Source organism: Dromaius novaehollandiae, chromosome 3 (genome assembly GCF_036370855.1).
Source record: "Dromaius novaehollandiae isolate bDroNov1 chromosome 3, bDroNov1.hap1, whole genome shotgun sequence".
Taxonomy (NCBI): Eukaryota; Metazoa; Chordata; class Aves; order Casuariiformes; family Dromaiidae; genus Dromaius; species Dromaius novaehollandiae.
Genome location: NC_088100.1, coordinates 75,682,503 through 75,707,239, shown reverse-complemented (window position 1 = coordinate 75,707,239; position 24,737 = coordinate 75,682,503). Strand labels below are relative to the sequence as shown.

General features: G+C 35.9%; 1 protein-coding gene across 6 annotated transcripts in view; it reads right to left on the bottom strand.

The window, feature by feature from the left end:
* MAP3K4 (mitogen-activated protein kinase kinase kinase 4) overlaps nucleotides 1-24,737 on the bottom strand; it is an 82,054-nt gene that overhangs the window by 12,846 nt on the left and 44,471 nt on the right. The window contains exons 6-21 of one of the 6 annotated variants that reach the window (XM_026109817.2): nucleotides 24,312-24,469; nucleotides 22,965-23,081; nucleotides 22,459-22,558; nucleotides 22,240-22,323; nucleotides 18,876-19,142; nucleotides 16,831-16,980; nucleotides 15,796-15,957; nucleotides 14,600-14,733; nucleotides 12,668-12,746; nucleotides 10,703-10,781; nucleotides 8,324-8,420; nucleotides 7,220-7,354; nucleotides 3,637-3,737; nucleotides 2,429-2,509; nucleotides 785-976; nucleotides 53-123 (exon numbers count right to left, since the gene is read on the bottom strand). In XM_026109817.2, the coding sequence (XP_025965602.2) occupies nucleotides 53-123; nucleotides 785-976; nucleotides 2,429-2,509; nucleotides 3,637-3,737; nucleotides 7,220-7,354; nucleotides 8,324-8,420; nucleotides 10,703-10,781; nucleotides 12,668-12,746; nucleotides 14,600-14,733; nucleotides 15,796-15,957; nucleotides 16,831-16,980; nucleotides 18,876-19,142; nucleotides 22,240-22,323; nucleotides 22,459-22,558; nucleotides 22,965-23,081; nucleotides 24,312-24,469 (2,007 nt within the window). The remainder of the gene's footprint in view (nucleotides 1-52; nucleotides 124-784; nucleotides 977-2,428; nucleotides 2,510-3,636; nucleotides 3,738-7,219; nucleotides 7,355-8,323; nucleotides 8,421-10,702; nucleotides 10,782-12,667; nucleotides 12,747-14,599; nucleotides 14,734-15,795; nucleotides 15,958-16,830; nucleotides 16,981-18,875; nucleotides 19,143-22,239; nucleotides 22,324-22,458; nucleotides 22,559-22,964; nucleotides 23,082-24,311; nucleotides 24,470-24,737) is intronic. The other 5 variants (XM_026109819.2, XM_064509216.1, XM_026109820.2 and 2 more) reach the window with 5 other exon arrangements.

Genomic DNA, 24,737 nt, shown 5'->3' with positions numbered 1-24,737 from the left:
GTTCAGAGAAAGAAGTAAAGGCAACAGTGATTCTTGTATACAGAGTACTCACTTCTTTCATAGCCATCAGTTCACCAGTGTCAACACTGATACAGGTATAGACTTTCCCATACTGGCCTTCGCCTGCAGAATTACAATAAAAATAAGAAAAATTAACTCCACTACATTTATATCCAACATATATATCAGCTGCAATAAGAAACACTGGACTGAAAACTTCTCAGCTTGCCAAGGTTATTTACCTTTACTGTCTTTTTAAATTTCCAGTAGGTTTGAACCAGTAACATCTAATACTACATTCATAACACAAGTTCATTAAAAGGAAACACGTTAACAGGCTGACCTGGAAAAATGCTCATGAACATGAGGCTCTTCCCACAAATTGCAAAGCAGTGAGGAAACAATGCTCATGCATGGGAAAAATCCAACAATATCAGTGAATAAAACAAATCCGTTAAAGTTTGTGTTCATTTATATTCAAGCTTGCAGTTCTTCCAAAAGCAGAACTCATCACAACTTCTATAGGGCTGAATTGCAGGATAATAAGTAACTGTACTAACAGAATTATTTTCCACCTTTGTTTCTTGTTACTTGACCAGTGAAGACTTCACTGAAGTTCTACATAAAGGAAGTAATAGTTGCAATAGTTTTTTGTATTTGACATTCTAATTTCACTAAAGCTGATATTACTCAGAGATGCAAGATTTTGAAAGATTGTCTTAGATATCCTTTTAAAATTCAGCTTGGTATTTTAGCCCAATAAATGAATGTATAACAAACTTACCAATTTTGTTTCCCCTCTGCCACTTGAAAGTCACTTTCCTCAAACCTACATGCATGACATTATCATAAGATTTTGGGGTGTCACAAACTTGGCCAATGATGTTCTTCCTCCTCATCTCTCTGTATCTCCTTTCTTCAAACAACTGAACAGACTTCTGAACAGCTTCAATTGGTGCTTGCTTGGAAGCAGTGTCTAAAAGAAAAGTGATGAAAATCCTTGCATCCTTGATTCAGAAATATCCACCATTTGTATATTCGTTTGCTACCTTTGGATATCATGTGAAGTGCCCTGACTTAAAAGACAACTATTTTGAGAGTCAAATTTATTTTTCTGATTGTCCCTTACTTGTCAAGGAAATTAAACCTATCAAATACAATGCACTTCCTTGCATTTGGCCTGAAATTAATCACAGATAGGTAGATAATGGAACTATGTTAACTATGTTAAGTTTTTGCTCCATTGAAATATGAGTTGGTTTCTTGGAACTCTTATCTTAGCATCTTTTATTTCAGAGATCTAGAGGTATTATATAACCCCAGGTTTAAAGTCTTACCATGAAGCAAAATCCTATAAAGTCAGGCTGGAAGAAATCTCAAGCAGCAATTAATTCCATTCCTCCTTATAAAGGAGAAAACTATACATCTACCACGGCTGACAGACAAGTGTCTAACTTATTTCTAACAACCTCCAAAGATGGAATTACTGAAACACCCTCAAATGATTTCCTCCATAGCCCACCTACAATCCATATTGCTTCACCTACATTAAGTCTCCCTCACTGCAGTTTGGAGTCAAAATTCTTGTCTTTTCCACAGTGGATATGAACACCAGTTCCTTCTGCAGCAGCCCTCTACAAATTTTTATTTTTCCCTCATTCTTCTTTTCTTCCTAGATTAAACAAACCCAATTCCTTCAGAGTTTATGTTCTAAACAGAAAATACATCTTCTAGATTTCAGGAAAAAAAAATAGGTAGTTTTTCCTGTATTCTCTCCACCTAAGCCACATCCTTCTCGAAACCTAGTGACCAAAATAACAGAGGAGGTGCCAATGAAACCTTACTTTTGCCGAGTACAGCAAAAAGATAACTTCCTATGTCATAAATGTACCATTTTTTTTAGATGTTTTAGTGAGAGAACAGCTCTTTATGCTACAGGAAACATTTTTTCTAATGTTTCATGTGGTTGTAGGCTGCCAGAATATATGAAAGCAAGCTATATGAATAAATGTGTACATAAATATAGGAATCCAAAATAAGAAAAAAATCCCCCATGAGGGAGACATCTTAGAAAATACTTCCTGCTGCCAGAAGTCATTCTCAACCACGAGATACAAGGCTGAAGGACAGCAAACTTCTACAATTCCTACAGTGGTATTAGTACTTTCGTAACAGTAGGATAAGACTGCTGGCATCTTTCAGTAACTGAAGAAATACTACTTTTATGAGATCTAAATAATCCCTTCACAATGTATACAACCCGTGATTTTGTTAGCAGTCTCTTTACCTTTAAAAAAAATTCAGGATTTTTTTTTACTTCCTACGTACAAAGCTGTGAAAATCTTTTCATAGTCAGCATTAAGATTCAGTTTTCTAATACGGTGCTAGTTTCAGAAACGTTGAATTATAGTGACTCCTAGACTCCTACCTTTGGTCTGGTTGATTAATGTTCTGAGCTCCCAACTCCGCCGGGATGATCCACTTGAATCTCCTTTTGGATATGATGGTTCTAGAGAAATAGTACCGTAAGCATAGAAGTGGTTTGTTCTCATATTACTTTTAAGGATTATACCACCATATTCAGCAGAAACTGAGATCTTGCATATCAGGATAAATGTACCTCCCAGGTATATGAGGCAAGCACATGGCAATGTATGCTCTTGAATTCAAAGACAACTTATTATCTTAAAAAAAAAAAAACCAAACAAATCACAAACGATATTCTGAAACATGATTTAATCCTCCTTCCTCAACTGAGGGAAACACTTCAGTTCAGGACACTCAGAATCAAATGTGGGTTACAAGTCTGAAAGCAAGCTTCTGAAGTTCTTTAGAAAAAGATTTGTGTCATTCCAGTTTTCCATTCATACAAATACATAAAAAGGAAATAAGCATTTCAATGTTCCTTCCTAACAGCAAGCTCTTAGTACATACTTTAAGACATTTGTTTCTTAAAGATCTGCTTCATCTTGCAGGATGATGACAATATCAATTCTGTTTCATTTAGGATTCAGTACTTCATTTTAATTTGCACAGAACACACTATCTTAATAAACAATGTTTCAAGGTACTTATTATAATAAATATTACATATATAGCGGCTGGATAAACCTGAAGGAGGAGCAGTGACCAGGAGATCAAGTCATTCACCCTGTCCTTTCCTTCTGGATTCAGTTAACAGCACTACAAGTATCTGTAACATGACTACTGCGGTGGCAGTTAAAGAAGAGGATAGAAAACTTTTTTCTCTCCTGAAGGATCCAAATCATACCTTGTTAACAGAATGCAGAAGAAGAAATTTACTATCTAATAGGATAGATTATTCAGCAATCATGTTATCCATTTCATTGTGAACACTGTAACTTAACAAGACACCAAGAAAATCCTCCAGGTACAATTCAGAAATAATGCAGAAGGCAAGAGAGCAGCAGGTAAGTCTGAAGATAGAAGAACTTAATCTGAAAACATAAGCCTAAGAGTTAAAAATCTACAGGTAAAAAGCCTTGTTTGAATGGGAGGTGATAGAATTTTGGAAAGGGTAAGAACTGGTAACAGAGAGAAACAGGTGAATCAATAAATCTATAACCAGTAAATTATCTACAGATCCAGGTCAAAATCTCTTATTGAGACAATCACCTTCTCGCTCTTCAGTGGGACTGGAGTGGCGACTAAGGGATCTGAACTGCAACTCGGCTGCTATTGAAGCCAGTCGATCATTTTCAGGGACACTGGAACCCCTGTTAAAAAGAGCCATTTTACTAATTAACTTAGCATTGCACTAATAATTATTAATGACAATTTAACTGCGGTTTCAAAAAGAAAGAATCTCTGAAGCCTAGGACACGAACCATGAAAGGCACATGAAAGAAAAACTGAGAGGCAAACTGAAAGCCCTTATACGCTGTTTTTTTCAAATGAAGACTTTTTATATTACTTTTAGCAGTACCACTAGTTATGAAAAGATCTAAGCTTTTAGGGCATTCACTACTTGAAATTGCTACTTGCCTACAACAACAGAATCCATATTACTGATTTTTAACATAGAAATAAAGACAGCTGCAGCAGAACACAGCTTGTGACAGGTTTTGATAGGCAATCAGGAGTGATAAGGCCATATTTTATCCAATAATAATTAAAAAATATATATATACAAAAACTCCTGAAAACAGAAGCCAAAACCATGCTCCATTCCCACCTAAAAGTTCTCAATATGATGTTTCTGTTGTGCTCCTTAATACTGACAATTAGATTTTTAAGGTTGAGAAGGGCTGGAAACTTGAACCAGTGAAAATCAGTAGGACTCTTCAGGATGTTCAGTTTTAACACAAAGAAGGCTAAGGTTATTCTGGGCAGATGAAGAGCAACAATTCTGGATGCACAAGAAACTTAAAACAAGAAAAGCTAAAACACCTACTGAAAATAGGTGCCTTTTGAATGAGGTAGTAGCTGAGCATAGGAATTTTAGTATCATAACATTGAATGCAGTTGCCTAAAATCCATTTGTCTTTTATTGTTTGTGTCCGTAACAATTGTGTGCATGTTATTAGATAAAAAAAATAGAGCAAAAGAGAAGGAGACTCGCTAAATTTCTGCTCCTGCCCTGGATAAATATAAAATGATCAATAATAACCTCAGCTAGCTCAGAAAGTCAACATTTAGATGTTATTAATATGGACATAGTGTAAATTTATTAAAAAAATATCAGAAAGTGTAGTGTAAACAACTGAGCACTGCTGCTTTGGATTTTACTATCTAGTTATATTAAACAGTTATTTACTGATTTATGTATTTTTAAGAACAACTTGAACAGATCTATGGTGGCATTTTTGCACCAAGCACTGCCCACTGCAACTGATTTATCAAATTCTTGTATTAGATGTTTATAAAAGGTTGAATGTCTATTTCATGTCACAAACGTCTAATAAGCATTTGGAAAGTGTAAAAAGTTTGTTTCTGTGCTATTCCAGCAGCTAAATGCCATGCTTCTTCCATACAAAAACAAAACAGAAAAAAATCAACACCTTCTGGACCAGATCCCATTTTTCATTCTGAGCACAAATAAATAAAACTTATAGTTAGGACTGCAACTTGTTAAAGTTTGCAACTTTTTTTGACTACAGTCAAACGAAACTAGAAGTTTGCTATAAATGCACTATGCTGTCTCTATTGTAATATTTTGTGCCCCCCCAAAAAAGGCAACCCTCCCCCACACACTTCCAAAACGCCACATCTCTGCTTTATTAAAGTTATTCTTAAAATACTTCCTAGGTGGTGCAGGGAATTGAATAGAGTAATACTAAAAAATCTAGGTTGTGCATATAAAAATACATAGGAAACTCTACAACTCTCAGAAGAGGGAAAACAGCTCTTAAAAAAACAAAAACAAAAAAATCCCAAGTCTTTGAAAAACAGATCTAGGCGACTAGACTAAAACACCACATTCACTCCAACTTTCTTATTACCATCCATGAAAATAAAGTGCATTGGTTGCAACTAAGTAGAACTCCCCTTTCTTTTTTTCCAATAGCTATGTTTTAGAACTAGAAGAAACTGTCAAAATGTCAACCCTCTCACTTTGACCAAACTTTTGTGAGAGAGACATACAGAAACCATTAAAAGAATATATAATTGTGTTCAGGTGTGCCAAATAACATGACAGTTGCATTCAGTGATGTAAAATCACGACAAACCCTACAAATACTAAAAACTGGCCTCCTATCTCCCGGCTGAAAAAATAACCTCTAAGAAAGGTATCTCTCGTCTCATTAAGTGGTCTACATACTCTAGCAAAAATCTGCTTTATATTGTATGTAAAAAAAGAATAATAATCAATCAAACAAGTTCTGTGTTAGGCTTCTCTGAATCATAAATATTAATTGTTCATTGCCCTGTCATTGTATGAAGTTGCCAGAAACTCTTGGTGAAAATAAGTCTTTAGAATGTTATTAATTTGAAAAGGACTCTTCAAGTGCTTAGCACTGTAGACTACTGCCTATCTGGTCTTCTTCAAAAGAAGGCTTAAAATGGAAACAAAGAAATACATAATAAAGACATAGTCTGAATGAAAAAAAATGCAGGACACATTTTTAACACACAAAGAGTCTGGACTGACAACTTATATGTCTAGAGGCTATGGCAGGGGGCAAGTCTCACACTACCAGAAAGTGACCAGACTTGGGGGATAAGAAAGTGGCAGGACGGATCTTATTTAAAAAAAAAAAAAAAAAAAAAAAAAAAAAAAAGCCACAAGCTACTCTTGACACCTAAATACATGCTTCTGCTGTGCATTTTGTATCAAATCTATAAAATGTGATAGTTTGTGCTAACAACTGAATATTATTTATTAAAAAATAAATAATTCAGAATAATTAAGTCATATCCAAGTTTACTTTGGTCACTATCAGTCTGTTGCCCCTTCGCTGTTTGTTCTTTTCTTTCTTTACGGCAGTGTGATAGAGTCACATCATATGTCTTCATTCATAAGAATCTCTTGTATAACAGAGCTTTTGGCACTTTGCAGTAGAAATAAGGATCCAAAAGCTATTATGACCCTATGAGACCTGCAGGATTTTCAGAGTCTGGAGTGCAGAAGAAAGCAGAAACCAGGACTATCCTGATAAAGCAGTGGTTTCTTTGGTCCTAAGTTTATTTTGCACAAGTCTAAAACGCCAAAGGTGTAACAAGAAAAACAAAACAACAACAACAAAAAAGAACAAAAAAACTTCTTCAAATCTAATTCTGTGTTTACCACTATATAACTTTTAAAATTTTTTTGTTCAACATTAACAATTCCAAAACTGTTAGCTAGTTCAAAAAAAAAGGAAAAAGGGGTGGGGTGCAAGGAACTTGGACTAATTCGCATATTACAGTCATCTTAAGGCAGAGTGTTAAGACAAATTATGTAATAAAGTTATACCAAGGAACTGATCAGCACATGTTAATTTCATGGACATGTTTACTGAGCGAATTTGTAGTTAGTGACCAAAACTTCAGAACCACATGCTTAAGTTACAATATTGTCTGGACATTTTAAATGAGTGCGGTCTTATCACCTATTCCCACAACATAAGATTTTGCTTAAGTCAAACATAAATGGAGGAGCCAGCGGAATACATGATGGGACGGAAACACACAGCGCAAAGGATCTACTGGAATGCAAGTACGTGGAAACAGTTACATGGGTGATGTAAGTAGAGTAAGACCGCTGGAGTGGAGCTACCTGGTCTCATTTGCACTGCTGACAGGTTTGGGTTGAGCTGAGTCGCTACCGATGGGAGCGGGGCGACTGACAGCAGCACTGCAGTGGTTCCGTGCATCACAAGGGACACTCTGCATGCTGTGGCAAGAAGAAAAACTTCAGGAAACAGTTGGGGAAAAAAAGAAAAAAGTGAATGGAGTTGAAATTTAGTTTTAAAATAAGATTTTTGAAACGTGCATAATGAGGCCTGATTTTAAAGGCTTTTCAAGTACATAAAAACTTTCCTGTGAAATAATTTTGGGACTCGTAAGTTTCAGGAGCTGTCCATGAGTACAATAATCATCATCTTTAAAATAACCCCCTCCCCCAAAACTTTAGAGCAGCACCACAGCTAAGCAACTTCCAAAAATGTCAGTGCATATTCTGACCCTGTGCTACTCTTCCTGAAAAACAAGGCCATTTACTCTGTTTGTGTAAAAAGATGCACAGCAAAATTAATTTTGAGATTAAAAAAAAATTTTGCACTAATCCTCAGTCAACTCTTTAAAAGGGAAGCAAACCATCCACTGTTTTTAAGTTTCTTCACAGCAGATTGTTAATGATGCAAAAATGCCACCATATTTCAGAATGCTGCATTTTTAAGTCTTATCTAAGCTAAACTACAAAAAGCACTGTCACAGGCAAGTGCACAGACATTCAAAGTGGGGAGGAAATAAAGGCTTGTTAACGAGCAGTTTTCACTGAATTAAAGCTTGTTAAATTGCAACAATGTTTTCAGGAAAAACAAAGGGAATAGAAATGACTTCAAAGTTGGAAAGCATGCACCAATAAAAAACGCAAAAGTAAGTAAATAAATAAAAAAGGGCGGGGATGGAAAGAAACTGTATTATCCTTAAAAGCACATCTATAAAAATCACTAGATCGCTAACATGCCTTCCTCTCCCTCCCTCCCTCCTCCCCTCCCCTCCCCTTCCCCCCCTCCCCTTCCCTTCCCCCCGCCCCCCCCCCCCCCCCCGCAAAGCTGGTTTGCCTACAACAGGAAACAAAGTGTCCTACTCACTCAGAGTCAGCATTGCCGAAAGAAGTTAAAACCAGAGTTTAGAATTCTGTACTAACGCTAAATACCTGAAACCTTCAGGAGTGGGGATGATAAGATGAGGATTTGGTGGATCACTATGGCATCGCGGCACCTTTACAGGTCGGGGACTGTTTCGATGAATAGCTAAAAAAAAAAAAAGTGGCACATTTATTTAGATGTCAGAAAAGGCCTGTTTAGGACCATTTCAAAATACAAGTTTGTGATTCAACAAAATTAAAACAAACTGCCATTTTCCAGAGTTAATTATGAACAGGCACATATTTTCTTATTTATTAAGAAGAGTCCCTAATTATTCCCACTTTAGATAAACTTTGACTGTACAGATTGTTATTCATACTGTTATGTCACGTAACTCATTTCTGTAAAATAATTAAAATTGTCAAGAGAATGAAAAACTAGCAATAAGATGTATATTTACTTCACTAAAACTGCATGTTCATTATTTCAGCTTCACAGATAAAGGGTAATTTGTTATCTTATTGCAAAGTAAATATTAACGAACCAAAAAAGAGTTAGCAAGTGAACAGCAGTGTTACATTCTTTTTGCATCAAAATTAGTTTCCTCAGACAACAATGGAAAGCAAAATGAGCTGGAAAAAAAAAACTCATAAGACATTTTTACCCATACTCATGACCCTCTGACAGGCCACGGGTGACTTGTCTGCCTCAAGGAAAGGGCACAAAGGGACAGGGTAATACCCAAACAAGTCATCATTGTCCTTATGCCAAGCTCACGCAGTGCCCATAGAAGTAGTCAGCAGTGCCTTCCCCTTTCCCCAGTATCTCCTTAATTAGCCTGAAAAAGATAGTGGCAATCATGACACAAGATAGCTGGCTGCCCATAGAAGGAGGAGTCACAAGTTGTCTTTTTGGAAGTGGGGCATTAATCACAGTGAGCTGGGTTTATGCCTTGTTTGCAGTACCTGGAAAAGTAACAGATGCCAGGGCCAGCTGTTGGTCCAATTGTGTTACAACTCCCAAGGATACTAACAGATGGCAGGGTCTAATCCACTCACCTGGACACGAGCTGCCTCTCAAAGGAGAGACAGAAGAAGGAGGAGGAAAAAAAAAAAGCACACCCAGCAAACAGCTGGACCCTGAGCCTAGTCAAGTACCTACATGCAAACAGCTTGAATGCAAATGGATCCTCAGCTTTGGGAGAGGGGGTAAAGACCCAGTGGTTTAAAGTCTCTCAGCATGGTGTGTAAGTGGAACTAGGAATTTTCATTTTTCTTCTGATCATGAGATAAAAAGAGGAACCTGCAATACCTGCAGCCAGGATGCAGTTTATACTCAGTTATGCTTATTTCATACGTATTAAAGTTTCAGCCTGCTGTTCAAGTCTGTGCCATCTGTCCATGTCATGCCCACCTCTGCCTCTGAGCCAAAAGCTATTGAGCAATTTAGCTTGTGTGATCAGCTGTGTCCGTAAAGGCATTTGTAAGAGTTTCAATATTTTGGGATTATCATATTAGTGATTTATCTAAAATGGGCTTTCCTCTGAACAGCAGCATCAAAAGTGAATGTACAGCTTTCATATCACAGTATAGAATGTGGCTGAAATTTACTTTAGACAACGTTCCTGTTAATAGGCTTGGCCTGCATTTCATTGGGAAAGGTTTCTCAGCTATAAGAGCCTCATCAAAATTATAGCAAAACTGAAAAAAATGAAAATTTTCCTGAGATACTGAAAAGATTCCTCTTGGCCAAGTTACCTTCCCTTCATCTCTTCTGCCATCAACCCTACCCTGGGAGTGGACATCAAGATAAAAACAGGAAAAGATACAGTATTTAAATTTTAAAGCAGGCAGTGGACTTGGTAGGAGGAAGAGAAAAAAGTGTTGAGGAAGAGGAAGCGCAGCTGAGGAAACATCCTTTTCTCAAGACAAACAATTAAATATGTTGATTTCACCCTACTGCCAAAGATATTCTACGTTAAGACAAATTTTACAGTATTAGAAAACTATTTCCCACAGCTCTATCTTCAAGCCATCAGGTCTAATTCCTCTGTACCTTAATACTTACGTAAAATCTGTTAGAACTGTGAATATCTGGAGTACCACAATGAAATATTGGGAGAAGCTGTGACTGTCTTCTTAAAGTTTTAACCACTCCTTTACCCCATCTTTAAAAACATAATCATTTTTCAGAAGATCTGTGAAACTTCACAGGGATTCAAGAACAGGAATCGGACAAAACCATATCTAAAGCTTTCAAATTTCTTCTGTAAAACCACCATATATTTACACTTTCTCACAGGCAATAAGGGTTTCACATCAACAATCATGAAAAGTTTGAAAAACATTTTTATTGCTACTTTTGGCATTTTAAATGACTTTACAATCAAAATTCTGTAACAATAGCAGCAAAGCTCCAGAAAAGAATGTCAGTAACTTCTCCCTTACCAAGGTACAAACCTGTAACAGGACTATGAGGTTTTCCAATAACATGGCCAATGCATTCATTCATCAGAGCTTGTAAACTCTAGAAAAGACAAACAAGAAAAGATGTGATGTTTTATCTTACAAAACAGTTCATCATCATATGATAAAGGACAGAATAATAAAATGACACTGCTTAAAAATGTGATCATTCAAACACAGCCCCCTGCAATCTATATTAAACTTTTGGATCTATGTTAGGTTTTGCTTCTGTTGATTTTTTTTAAACTATGAAGTCGTAGCTAATAATGGCCTTGCCAAAATAAATATCCAAGAGAACCAAACAATAATATATTATATATATAAAAAAAATCATACTATAAAGTTAGTGGAAGTTTAAAGAAAAAAAATCATTCTCAATAAAATTAAATATCATGCCTGCTGAAAACGAACAATCAAAAAGCTGTAGCCACCCCCTCTGTCTGCCCACCCCCCCCCCCCAAAAAAAAAAAAAGGGAAAAAACACCCAAAGAAAGTGGGTGAGAGTATAATGGCCTGGATCGCATGATAAAAATTGCAAAATAACAATATGGAGCACTGTATGTGAAAAGAAATCCACTTTTCTTACTTATCCATGAAGTTACCAAAACTTCCAGGAAATGATCTTTAACCAATCCAAGTTTGATTACTAAGTGTACTTCTTACTGTGAACATAACCTTGAACAAGTTATTAAATCTTGCTCTTGTTCAATTTACTCATCAGAACATAAGGGATAAAATGTATCCTCACAATAATGAATTAAAATGTTTATGTTTTTAGGTACAGTTGCTATGAAGGCCACTTCCATATACTGATCATTCAGCCCAGCCAAAACTTCTTCCAGAAATTCAAAAACTTAACAAAGAGCTGCAACGTGAGGCTAGACTAATGGAAAAACAATGTTATATTTAAAGAAGTGGTTTAGTCTGTGATTGAAATAGCTCATCAAAAGATGTGTTGGATGCTTTAGCACTTCAAATCTAGACTGATGTCGTCTTTCCATGACATCAGGTAATGTTTAAATAGAAGATTAGGATTGTCACTGGCTTTTCTAGGGCAAATGCTACCCCCTGTGTTATACAGGAGTCAGATTAAATTATCCCTGTGGCTTCAAGTTATGCTCTCCAAAATCGCAACCAAGTTTAAGAAAGCAAAAGTTCAGAAGTACAAATAAGGTTTTGGTTCCTCCACTTTCTCTCCTGCTTGTACAAGGTCTCGCTTTATTCAAGCTTAAATAACACCGGTTCTGAACTCTCCTCTTGGTACATGTTTTGGTACATGGTACATCATTTAAAAATCATGTTTCCTTAAATATCTATGGTCACACAAGCAGGAAACAGGAAACTAAGCAGAGAAAACATCAAAATTGCAAAGTCTAACAATGCATTTTAATGCTATCTTTAAATAAAAAAAACATTTTGGATCTCTGAAATAAAAATCAAGTGGTGCTGTGACACTTGTATTCTCTGATTTTGTGGTAACTGTACTTTGACTTCTCTGCACTACTGTACTAAATCAAGATCAGAGAAAAAAATTCTCAGGAGTCTATTTCCATTGGAAAAGAGGGAAAGCAGAGAACAGAACAAAACTCAGTTACAGTCTACTAATTTTTTTCCACAGTGAAAATGAGAGAGGTGCTCTAAAGCCTGTTACACGTTGGCATGATTTTAAGAAATACTTCTGAACAACTGTGATCTTGTACTCGCACCATAAACGAACTTTCGGTGCTAAAATAAGCCTATGCAGAATCACTATGCATAACACTATGCAGAATCTTACGAACTAACAGTTATCAATATCATCAGTTATATAAAAGAGCAATTGTGTCAGAACAGCATCTGTAATCACACACAGGTTTATAGAAAACATCCCTGATAACAGACACTGTTTAAATACAGCTTCTCATATATTTAGAAATAAACAGTAGTTCAGAATAACTTATTCCATACCAAGAAGTCATCTTCTGGGAGAGCTGAAATAAATGCTGGCTCAATGGCTTGAAGAAAATCAAAACCTTGAGTTGCCCACCTATCTCAAAGAAGAATAAAACAGAAAAAAAGAATTGTTCTTTGGCTAAAACCATCATCAGATTTTCAATAACATCCAACAACATTAAATGGCAGCTATTTATTTTTCTCTGGAAAATATGAAATCTTTATAAGAAAATGGATTAATATATAAAAGCTAATAAATTTAACCTGCATTGATCTTTGCCCATTTATATTCAGATAAAATCAGCTTGATTTTAGCCAGGACACTGCCAAATAAACTGAACAGACCATGCTACATATCTCAACCACTGAAGTCTGATGCAGGTGCTACCTTCAGGAATATCAATTCGCTCAATATGACTCAGAGCAACAAGTCAAACAAGCATCCCCTGTCCAAACTCTCCCATTTGAAATAAGGTCAAGAGATAAATTATGAATTCATGAGAATCTGATCACTGTGACAACCAGGCATCAGTGGTTTCAGAGCCTAGACAGGTACAGTAAAGCAACTAAGGAACTTGCTAGAGTGAGCTCTGTATTCAGCCACTTGCTCTCTCCCTACTGCTACCCCCCCCCTTTTTTTTTTTTTTAAGAAAAGACCTACTGGAATTTGAAACTGCAATCTAGAAAATGCAAGTAGCTTAGCATTCAAGGCTAGCACATACTTCAGCGTACCCACTCTTTCCTCCTCTTCTTCCTCCCAAGCAAAACAAACTATCCCCAGGACAGACTGACCAGCCCTACTTTAAGGGAACGGTTATCACTGACATGCCATCTGCTATCAAGCATCAAAAATAAACCTACTTCAATGCAAGAGAATTGTATAAAAGTTCTGACACATCAGCTGCAAAATACTGCAAAACCACCTAAATAAAGTGATGTTATCATTCTGCTTGGGTCAATTTCCTAGTTCCTCTGTTGGTCTAGTGAATGCCAAAATGATGCAAATCCTCTTTTTCCCCACTAGGGCCCAGCAGTAGAGTTTCATAGCGCTAACTCTATGAGATCAATCTGAGAGATCACTGGGCACAACAGTACCATCAGACTGAGCAAACTTGCATTCGGGTGCTTAGACTGTAGTTCTGATTATAAATTTGGTTACAGTTTCATCCCAGTCAAAGCAGAAAATCTTACTGTTCAACCCCTCCATATCCTGCACTTATGTTATGGATGAGGAAAAAAAAAATGCTCCGAGTTAAACCTGCGAAAAGGAGCCATTTGCAAGTAGAATAAAGTACTTTAGACTACAACAAAAACTATCCTCAAAGACATCTTTAGCTAAAAACAAAGTAGTACTGATGTCATACTGCATTCTGTGCAATGGCAGAAATCTATTATTTATATGTAATCATAAAACCGAAGAATTTTCACCAGAGCAGAAACACTTCCTCAACTGTGGATCACACCTGAGACACTTTCAGGAGGCACCAATAGAAAGGATGTGTACAGGAGGATAAAGCAATTATACCTACATGTCTGCAACTGACATAAAACTATGTCAACAACCGTGTAAACCTTCTCTGTAAAATATCTGAAGAATGACTGTTGCATATTCAGCAATCTTTACTGGCACCTGATCAAATAGTACTTTTGCTCCAAGCTACAGCCTTTGAATTGTTTGGGTCCAGTGATCTTCACTTTTTCCTCTCATTTTCTGTCAGCTAATATTTGAGGCAAGATGCTGGACAAAATCTTTTACTAAGCAGTTGGGGTGTTCATTCGGCTTTATGTATTTACTATTCAAAACACCTCCAAAACTCAAGAGCCAGAAGCCTCAATAGTTTGAATGAACTAGTTCTAAAAAACAAAGCATTGTTTTCAGCACGAAAAGTCTTGCATGGTATTTAAAAGTAACACAAGCAACCACAACATTAACAAGCCGGCTGTTACCTGGGTCGAGTGCCTCGGCCACTCTCACATTTTGTTAGCACATAATTCATCCATTTTCTGGCAAAGCTGATATACTTATCTCCAATTTTCTGCCTGAATTCTCCAGACATCAGGCGAACAACTTCTTTATGGTACTGTAAGAAATTAAAAATTACTCTTTATGTATTAATAAAAACAAAAATACCATTTGTAATATCCACTGGAGTATCTGCAAGCTAATAAAAGACTACAGTATGGTACAGGTGCATCCTGTCCTTAGACAAAACGATTTTATGCAAGCAGTTACATAAGTATTAAAAAAATCATTTAAAAAAGACATGATATAAGCCATATTGCATACTTGTGTGTATATGGGCATGTGCCAATGTTTAACAGTGCACACAGCATTTAAAAAGTATCCTACATAAAAGCTCAGCTCTGTAACAATAGATTGAACCTTCAAGTACTGCTTATTTTTAGTTACATTGCACTTGACTGGGGGGGGAGGGGAATGAGGTATGCATATACACTGAAAAAAGTCAACAGAAATACCAGCTGTAGAAGACAGCTTAAAGTACGTTAGTGTAGTATAAAATCTCAAAAAACAAAACAAAACAAAACAAAAAACAAAAAAACCCACATACAAACAAAACACCTACATCCACCCTACAAGAAGGTCACAGGAATCAAATAACAAAATATTAAAAGAACCTGTCTGAACATGACATTTCCTGGTTATCACTCTAGGGAGGCATTCAAAAGCTATATTCACTGCATATAAGAACTGTGTTTAACTTTGAAAGAAAGGTTCAAATTAAATACAAGTATTATGCTACTCCAGGCTGAAAAAACAGTGAGAAGGCAAGTTACATGGATGACACTCAATATCACAGAATATTTCTGATTTCATCTAAAGTGCTGCCCAGTAGCACAGCCTACAAGACTACGCTTAAATTCAGATTCTAATCAGCAATGTCAAGAACTCTAAAAATCTTTAAGAATTTGCTAAGTTCAATAGATCTACCCACTCTTTTCCAATAATTTTCAATACCAGACTCCTGAGTCAACAAGCATTTTTATAATGCTCTTATAAAACACTTCATATTTCCTCAGAGTTGTAGCTTATTTGCCCCGATACAAAGATGGGAACTTTATCAGCTCCTACCAAAATTGTGCAAAAGATAAATCATTTTGTTGTTAACTTTTTGTTTCCTTACCTCAAACCCAAAATTATAACCCTGAATCATGGCTTCCCGGTAGTATTGCTGCAAAGTGGCAGATTCGGATTCATCAACTTCGGCATCAAACTCGGATGTGAACATGAGATCAACTCTATCAATGGCACTGCTTATCTTGCTGCATAGCTGTAACGCATCACTCTGAGCAACAAAGAAAGGGGGAGGGGGCATCAAATTATTACTATTTGTATTTTGCAGTTGAGTAGATTAAGGCAACCATGAATATGACAATTACATTATTTTAAATGGAAATGTACTTTAATGCTTTAATGTCATCACAATTCATTCAGTCTTGAACTGCACCAAATTCTAAGCAAGTCTTATTACTAACTGAAGTATTATAATTCAGCTTGTTCATCTGCTTTTAAAGTTAACCTACTCACTCAAAGGAACCCAAACAAAAGACAGACAGACAAGAAAAGAGAAAGTGATGTTACTATCTGTAACGTGATCAGGCCTTTGATATTTTCACCCTGGTATGGGGGCGCAGCTTCTATTGAATTTGGGGAGAAATGTAGGGCCATGAAATTGCAACTTCAATACAATAAATCTTCAGGGTTTTCTTTGGTGGGGAGGGGGAGGGGGAGACCTACCCATTTTCATGTCACAAAGAAGTCATCCTCTCCAAATTTGGAGGGAAGGGGGGAAGAATTTGCCTTTTCTTTCAGACCATAGATTTTGACAGAATTTATTTTTACGAAATCAAACACTTTCAATTCCATAATCCTTTCATACAGAGATATATTTCTTCTGTTTTTATTAACATTTCTACTGCACTATGGACTTGTTTCCCACTTAGCCTGGGCAAACATGATTATAACCAATATTGCTCAAAAAATATATTCACAAATCACTTGCAAAAAGAGAATGAAAATTGTACTGAAAATACAGTCCACAGAGGTTGCATTAATTGCAATTGCAGAATATTTAGTAAGCATTGCAATCATGTTTTTACTTATCAGTGAGCAAACTGAAAAAACAATTTTGAATAAAATCATTGGGAAGACTGATTACCTTTAGCTGTTGCAGAGCTTTGGCAATGACTGGTTGGCTGGATGTCTGCTCGTGGTGCAAAGATATGAGCCCTTCAATAGACTGTTGGAAAGCTTTTCTCTGACTCACAAGATGGGCAGACTGAATGACTACAAGGAGGAGGTTATCAACCTAGGAATAGAAGATACCACTAGTTCTTATAAACAAACGTCTCTATAGAAAGACTTGTCCCCTATCAGCAAATCCCAATTGGTTGTTTTTTGAATTCTAAAACCTGGATGGCCTCTCTCTCTTCATTGTGCATGAAAATACTTACTCACATAGAAAAGCTTCACACTGGCAACTGAGCTTGATAAATGTTCTTGATAAGCCTATTAGAGCAAATGCCACATAGCAGGTTTTCAAGAGAAATATAGTACTATCCATTTCCTGAAAGATCATCATTTTGACACTTAATACTGTATTAAAAATCACCTTCAAAATAGTTATAGATACAAGGGTAATATCTAAGAGCAATAATTATACTGTCTCAAAGTAGATGCAGGTAACAATTGTCATAAATAAGCTGGTTTTACCCAAGTAACGTAATACATCCAAGGGCAAAAAGCTATTGTTGAACACGAAAAACCACAGATTTTACTACACAGTGTTTGCTCAAATTTTTAAATTGTTAAGTGTTTCGAAAACCAGAACTCTCATATTGCAGAACTCTATAAAAATACACAGAGTAACAGATGGTGTTGCCTTTGCAGTGTCACTATGATTCATATATTAAGCTCCGTCAATTTTGAACTACAAAAAAATGCAGCTGTAACAAGTTACTGCAAAACAAGCCACTTCATCCAGATTTTCAATACCCCCTTCATAACTATTTTCACACTAATTTTTTTAAAAATTTGATGGGATACTTCTATTTTAAGAATCTTTTGAAAATAACAACTTAAGTTTTTCTAGTTTGCAATTAAAACACACTTTTAATTAAAAATTCTTTTTTTGGGGTAAAAGCACAAGAAGCACACAATCTTTCTGAAGAACTGTTTACTTCCTTAATGTTCAATACATGATTTAAAAAAGACATTTAAACAATGTTACACATATACACACATCATGTTCCATGTACATTAATATATGCCAGGTGGAATATAATTTTCAAACCAAATTCCATCTCTTGCTGTTTTCACTTTCTGAAGGAAATGATAACTTTTATCAAAGTCCAATGAAATTCCAAAAGTCTAATCAAGGGCTAGTTATCTGCCATTCAGTTTGGACCACAGACAAACAGCAAGTAACACGATTGCACTTCACACACACAGTGACATGCACAGAAGTGATTTTTATGATTGCCTGAAATTGTAAAAGCCCTCATGGAGTATTACAGGCCAGGCATAGTGACTTGGAAAATAACTCTGTTCATGGATATTAGAGCCCATTTATGGCAGAGACCCAAGGAACTATGCAACATACCAAAAGGAAGATTCACTTAGCTTAACATAAGAGTGCGAGACCAGGAGGGGCAGGGAGTTGCAGCTGGCTCAGTTACTGCAATGTAGCAGAACTACTGGCAGGGAACCCCACTTGGCTTAGGATAAGGAAAGTGTGACTGGAAAGATTTCTTCCTGCAGAACTGTTGAACATCCAGCAGCTTCCACTGAAATTGAACTTTAAATGCCACAATTCATTCAAAATGACTGGTGAGTGATTTCATCCTCAGGATGTGTAAAGCACATCACAGCCATATGTTCTTGGACACCAGTGGCTTCTTACTAAAACAAAGCTTTTAAGTCTTACCTACACTTCTGACACTGAGCACCAAGAAAACATTTTTGATATCTATTACAGAAATCCTTCCCTGAAAAAGGCACAAGAATGATCCTTTTAAGAAATGCTAAAATCCCATGAATTTACTATTTGTACTAACACAACTAAGAATTACCACTATGCTTGAATTCAACTTTTTATTATCTGTAAAAGGAAAGATATCTCAGTTAAATTACTGTGGTTAATCTGGAAGGACAAGCATTCATAGAAAGTGCAGAGATGACATAAAGAGGGGAAAAAAAACCCACCTGCATGCTTCGCAGTGTATCAGCAGTTTCTACCTGTGGCACTACTTTGACTGGCTGGCCCTCCCACGTGCTCCAGCTGTCATCTAATTCATGGTCTTTGTCACTGTGTTTGGTCATTAGCAAATAGGCCTCGTACGCAACCTCATCTGAATCCTTTGAGCAATCCTTTCCTGCAGCTGCGTTTAGGAGCTGTAAAATCACAGATTTTTCCCCTGCAATACTATTTGGGACAAATACTTGTAAGTTCTCGAGTCCAGGGATTTGCACCTGTAGCAAGGAGAAAAAAAAAAAAAAGTAGTAGTGAATTTCAGTTTCTTCTAAGGAACACAAAATGGATATATGTCATCTTCAAACAACAGGAAGAGTTCCCATCTTAGGTAGCTGTAGCAATACACATACTAAATCACTATATACAGCCATTTTTTGCACTAAAAATCAAAACCCATTATAATAAATGATTTCTTGGAATTCAAAACACGTGCCGGACCACCAATATCCAGTGACATCTTTCTGTGTGTGCACCTTTAACTTATCCTTTTACATATTCTTTCAGAGGAATCTTGTTACAAAAAAGTCCAAATATTTATTTTATATATAATTATTTTTAAAATATATATATGCTATATATATAATATATATAATAATATAATATTACATAATAATATATAATATATATAAAATATATATAAATATAATAATATATAATATATAATATAATAATATATATAATAATATAAATAAAGTAAACTAGTCAAGACTGTTAAGACTTTAAACTGAGAAACACCAATTTTTAAGACTGGAACATTAAAATATACATACTTGGTCATGAAAAATTCACATGGGATCTCTAAATATCCATACAACATTAAGCAAAGATATAGCTATAAAAAAATCTGTTTTCTTGACTATTAATGTAAGAGAAGTTAATTATAAAGTCCAAGAAGAGCTTTATCTTTTAGTAATAAGCTATTCAAAAAATGTCTGGTGTTATACCTGCCATAGTGCAAACAATACTTTAACCATGTCAGGAATCAGAATCAGACTGAAACAATAAAATAGATGATACATAAGAGTTATAATGAGGTAACTGACTAACAGTGAAACTTGATTCTCTCTTCTCTTTCTCTAACAGTTCTTGAAATGGGATGACTGCTCCCCCGCCTCACTTATTATTTCAGTGATAATGCCATTACGAAATGCAGCATTAGTGACCAGAGGTTTAACTTCAGAAACAGATATAAGCAGTAGCCAACAAACACAATTCTGAAGCTAGGAACAGGAAGTACTAGACTTTGACTTTGTCCACTGTCTTCCCTCTATTTTCATCTTGAATCTATCAGAATATGGGACATTCATATTCAAAACTTCTGTGCCTCATTCCTTTATTAAACCCTTTTGGCCCATCATCACAGCCAGCATTGCTCTGGCTGAAGACAACTCTGTTCAAACCGTTGTGCCTCGTCTACACTAGTCTCACTGCAAAACTGTTACTACAAGCAGCTTTCATAAACACAGCTGCTCTGGCTGGAGAATGACAAGACATTAATGGAAATAATGGCACATCTTTGGACATTTATTATAAAGCTATGTCCTACACTCAGCCACAACTGCAGTTGCACAGGCAGTTTTCAAAAACTCTATTTTCTTCAGTTTCATGGTTGAAAATGGAGGAAGACTCAATATATTAACATGATTTGATTGTTTAGAAGTGCAACCCAACATTTTCCAGGTTTTTCTGCTTGTGCAGCCTCCCTCCCCGGCCCCCTCTCCCTTGAAATCTACAACTCCTGCTGCAACTAGCCAGGGTGCAGTTCAGTGTCAGCATATGGCTTCAGTATCTCAAAGTCAGCTTGTGTCCTTACTTGCCTTCAGAATGACTGTCCCCCCATTTGGAGAGATACTCCTCTAATGCCAACTTGTTATGCAGAGCTGGGTAACATTAAGCTAAGACAAAACACTGCATTCAACAGTTTTACCATTACCAGCTGTATCTCATCATTAAACACATTGTTATCTATAGGTCAAAGTAAAATCTATTGGATTGTTACTGAAATCTACAATTAAAGTTTTCTAAAACTGCTTAGCATCTGATTGAGAATTCTATCAAAAATCTAAACTCCCTATGTGGTGTTACAGGGCCACCGTATGAAGTATTAACTGCCAAAATACATGTTGTTCTGAGAGGTGGAAAACAGAAGAGAGGTCATGCATAAAAAGGGGATAAAGTTTTAGATGTGACAATAGATTACATATTACCCATGCACACACATTTTTCAAACTAAAGATTCATTTTTTTCTTCAAAATATGTACATGAGAACAACCATACTGTCTTTTAGTAAAAGGTCTACAAAGCCCAACCCTGTGTCTCAGAGTGGCAAAGTGGATGTCTAGGGAAAAACAAATATAAAAATATTAACATAAACTAAAAATTTCCTCGACTACTCTCCCTCTCAAACAATTCACAGACTAGGGTCTTTCCGAGCCAGATGCTTTATGTAGGTATTTATCAATCCTTGATGTTTTTTTCTTCTACGAACTTGCACAGTCTCCCCTTGAACCACTGTCAACTTTTAGCAACTGTTTATATAAATCTAACAGGAATTTGCTCATACAGAAGTTAGTATTTATTCCCCAATTGGGAATTATATATTTCAAACATACGCAAGGGTAAAAAGAGCAACAGATCCAAATAAATCTAATCTGTTGAAGAAACTGACATATTTCATTTCAAACTACAATAAAGACTTGTCAACCTGGGAATATTTAAGGAATAAAACACAAAATCATAAATGTAAAAATTTGTGAGCATTGGGCACCGATGCTTTTTTGTTGCTGAGTTTAATCTGCTTTTGCTATGTGAAACTGCTATTCAGCAACAGTATTCTGGAATGAAATACTTGTCCCTACTCAGACAAAACATAACACCTTACCCTGCATTTCCTTAGCACCCTCATGGAAGCAAGCTAGAGCAGAGCTGTACCATAATATTGTTGTTTAAGAAAAGCACAATAAAAGCAGGTCTACAGTCTGAGATTATCTACTTAAAATGCTCCATTTACTGAAGTATCCATTTGCCTCAAACTAACATTTATTTTCATAATATTCCCTACTAAGGTGTTCTTCATACCTCACAAATAAGAAAGTGCTACTTAAACAAAGTGGCTTTTCCTAAGTGACAAAGAATCTCTGGAAACACAAGAAATTGGACCCTGATTTCCCAGGACATAGGCTAGCATCCGCACTCACGCAAACACAGGTAAAGAAAAAAAATTGATTGCCACAATGCATTAAATACATGACATTTTAAATGTTGAGATATACATGCCACATGAAAAAAAATTTATGCCTCTAAACTGAATTTACCTTCACATACTCTTTTGTTTGGAGAGCGTTCAGAAAATCTCGCACAGGGGCTGACAATGCAAACTCTGCTGCTATTTCAAGATCCTAAGAGTAATTAAAAAAAAAAACTTTAAATTTATTTAAAGGACATAAAAAAGGGAACATCAGTAAGTTAGATTAAATTGGATCAGAACATCAGTAAATTAAATTAAATTAGATCAGATCCTACTGTTAACTTACCTTCCTCAGCATTTTGGCAAAACCAAGAGCTTTGGATGCCCTTTCTCTAGCTTCATGAAAGAGTTCTTTTAGTGCTCGGCTGGTTTCTATAACAGACCTCCTAAAACATTGACAAGAACGAAGTGACAATGTTTCAATAAATTATATTACATCTATATAATTATTAGAAGATTAAAGAAATATACATATATCAACAGAAGGGGCATAGAAAATAAATGTCTGCAAGCAACTAACAAGTAAATTTAACTTATACAGGCACATTTTTGATACTGATAAAAAATTAAAGAGTATTGCATAGACAATCTCTCCTATTCTCAACAAAGAAGGTTAGTAGGCCTCTAACACACAAAATAATGCTTAGTTATTACTACATACAGAAATATCACCAAGACAACCTATAGAGTCTTGCCTTTACATAAGTTTTCATTCGAAGATTTAAAATGCAGTATGTTGCTGTCAGGGGTAAAGAAACATGAGTAAAAGTGCAAATCTGAAGGGCTTAATACCTGATTTCATCTGATGCAGTACTATCATCAGCACTGGCCCAAAATTCATCACAACTGTCTTGTAGTCCAGAGTCTAAAAATATTCCTGTAGATTTCAGCAGCATTCCTGCAATATCACTGAAACAACAAAAATGGTAGAACTTTAGTCTTATTCAGATAGTAAGGCACCTTGCACTTCTTCCTATTCTGTCCCATGTAAGAGAACTGTGTTGGTAAGTCTGTCTGGAGAAGAACCCCCAAGCAGGATCTTGGGGGCCCTCTGTCCCTCTACACGTGCAAGGCTAGCAGGAAAAGAGAGTTTCCATAAAATAATCATTCCTGTCACAGCCGGACTAAGAGCATCTGCAGTTGTAGAATCCTGAAGCTACCATCATTGCAAAAGGATGTAGCATAACTTCTATCTCACGAGGAATCGTACCAAGAGTAGAATTATCTATCAAATGTGGCAAGTAGGGGAGCAAAGCCATGCGTTAAGCTGAGGAGGTACTTATTCTGACATCAGAATTGACATCTCTAAGGCAACATTTTGTATCAGCCACAACAGAACTAGAAAACTGGAGAACCTCCTTCTGTTTGAAGGAAATAAGAACATTTTATTGTTCATTTATTCAAGTTTCTGAACAGAAACTGTAACCACAGTATTTTTGGGGGGAAGATTAGCAAGTCTTAATTTTTTCTCCCAATTAGAAGGTATCTAACTAAAATTACAGGATCGTATTCGCAGAATATATACAGAAGTAAACAGTCCAGAAAACTTTTATGAGAACTCGGAAAATAGATTTTCCCATCAAGCTGAATGAGTATTCTGATCATGTAATGAAAAACCATAATGTGGCAATTTACTGAGGTGGCTAGATTTTGACCAATTTGCTTGATGAATTGTAGCCAACATTGTCAATAGGTCAATTAAGGTCAAATATTTTTGACGATTGTTTTCTGGTTGTTTCTTACACTGAAAGCCAGAAGTTTTAGATAACCATGATAATTTAAAACTTTGTCATAAAACACAGATTAACTTACTATTATATCCTAAATATATAAAACACACACTTCTGATGAAATGGGTTGCATGGTACAAGTTTTAAATTTAGCTAACACTCTGGGAACATTTAAGCTAAACTGATTGCACCCATATCATCAAATTTTTAACTAAAAACATTCTAGACACAATGCAATTCCACAGAAAGACTATCAATTGCTTATCAGGGCCTCAAAAAGCCCAATCTGGTAATCCCGAACAAAAGTACTTGAAAGAATGGAATTTTTTAAATAATCAGTGTGAATCTGACTTGAATAAATATCTGGTATAAATCAACACCATCAGCAGAGTAATTTTATAAACCCTACCAGAACAGTTTTCCAGCTTGAGCTTCACCTCCTCTGATATAAGGAGTTATTTCTTTGGTGAAATTCCATTCTTCTTCTAAAAGATTTTTCAAACTATGAGATGCTTGAGGTAACTGCTGTAGCATTTGGATCCAGCTTCGCATATAATCAAAGTAAACCTGCACAAGGAACAAGACACTTTGAATAGAAATTATTACACAACCTGTTGCTAAATCAACAAAGTTCTCTTAATATTATAATAATGGTAGAAAATATTTAAAGAACATCTTTGGTTTGCTGAACCAAACCAGACTGAAAGTGACCTACACGACTCCACACAAAAGGTGCAACAGATGGTTCTGAAAACAGAGAGTGCTAAAGTATTACATACTATATACTCTAGAGTTTTCTAAGAATACTGACAGTATTACCACCTCATTTGCTGTG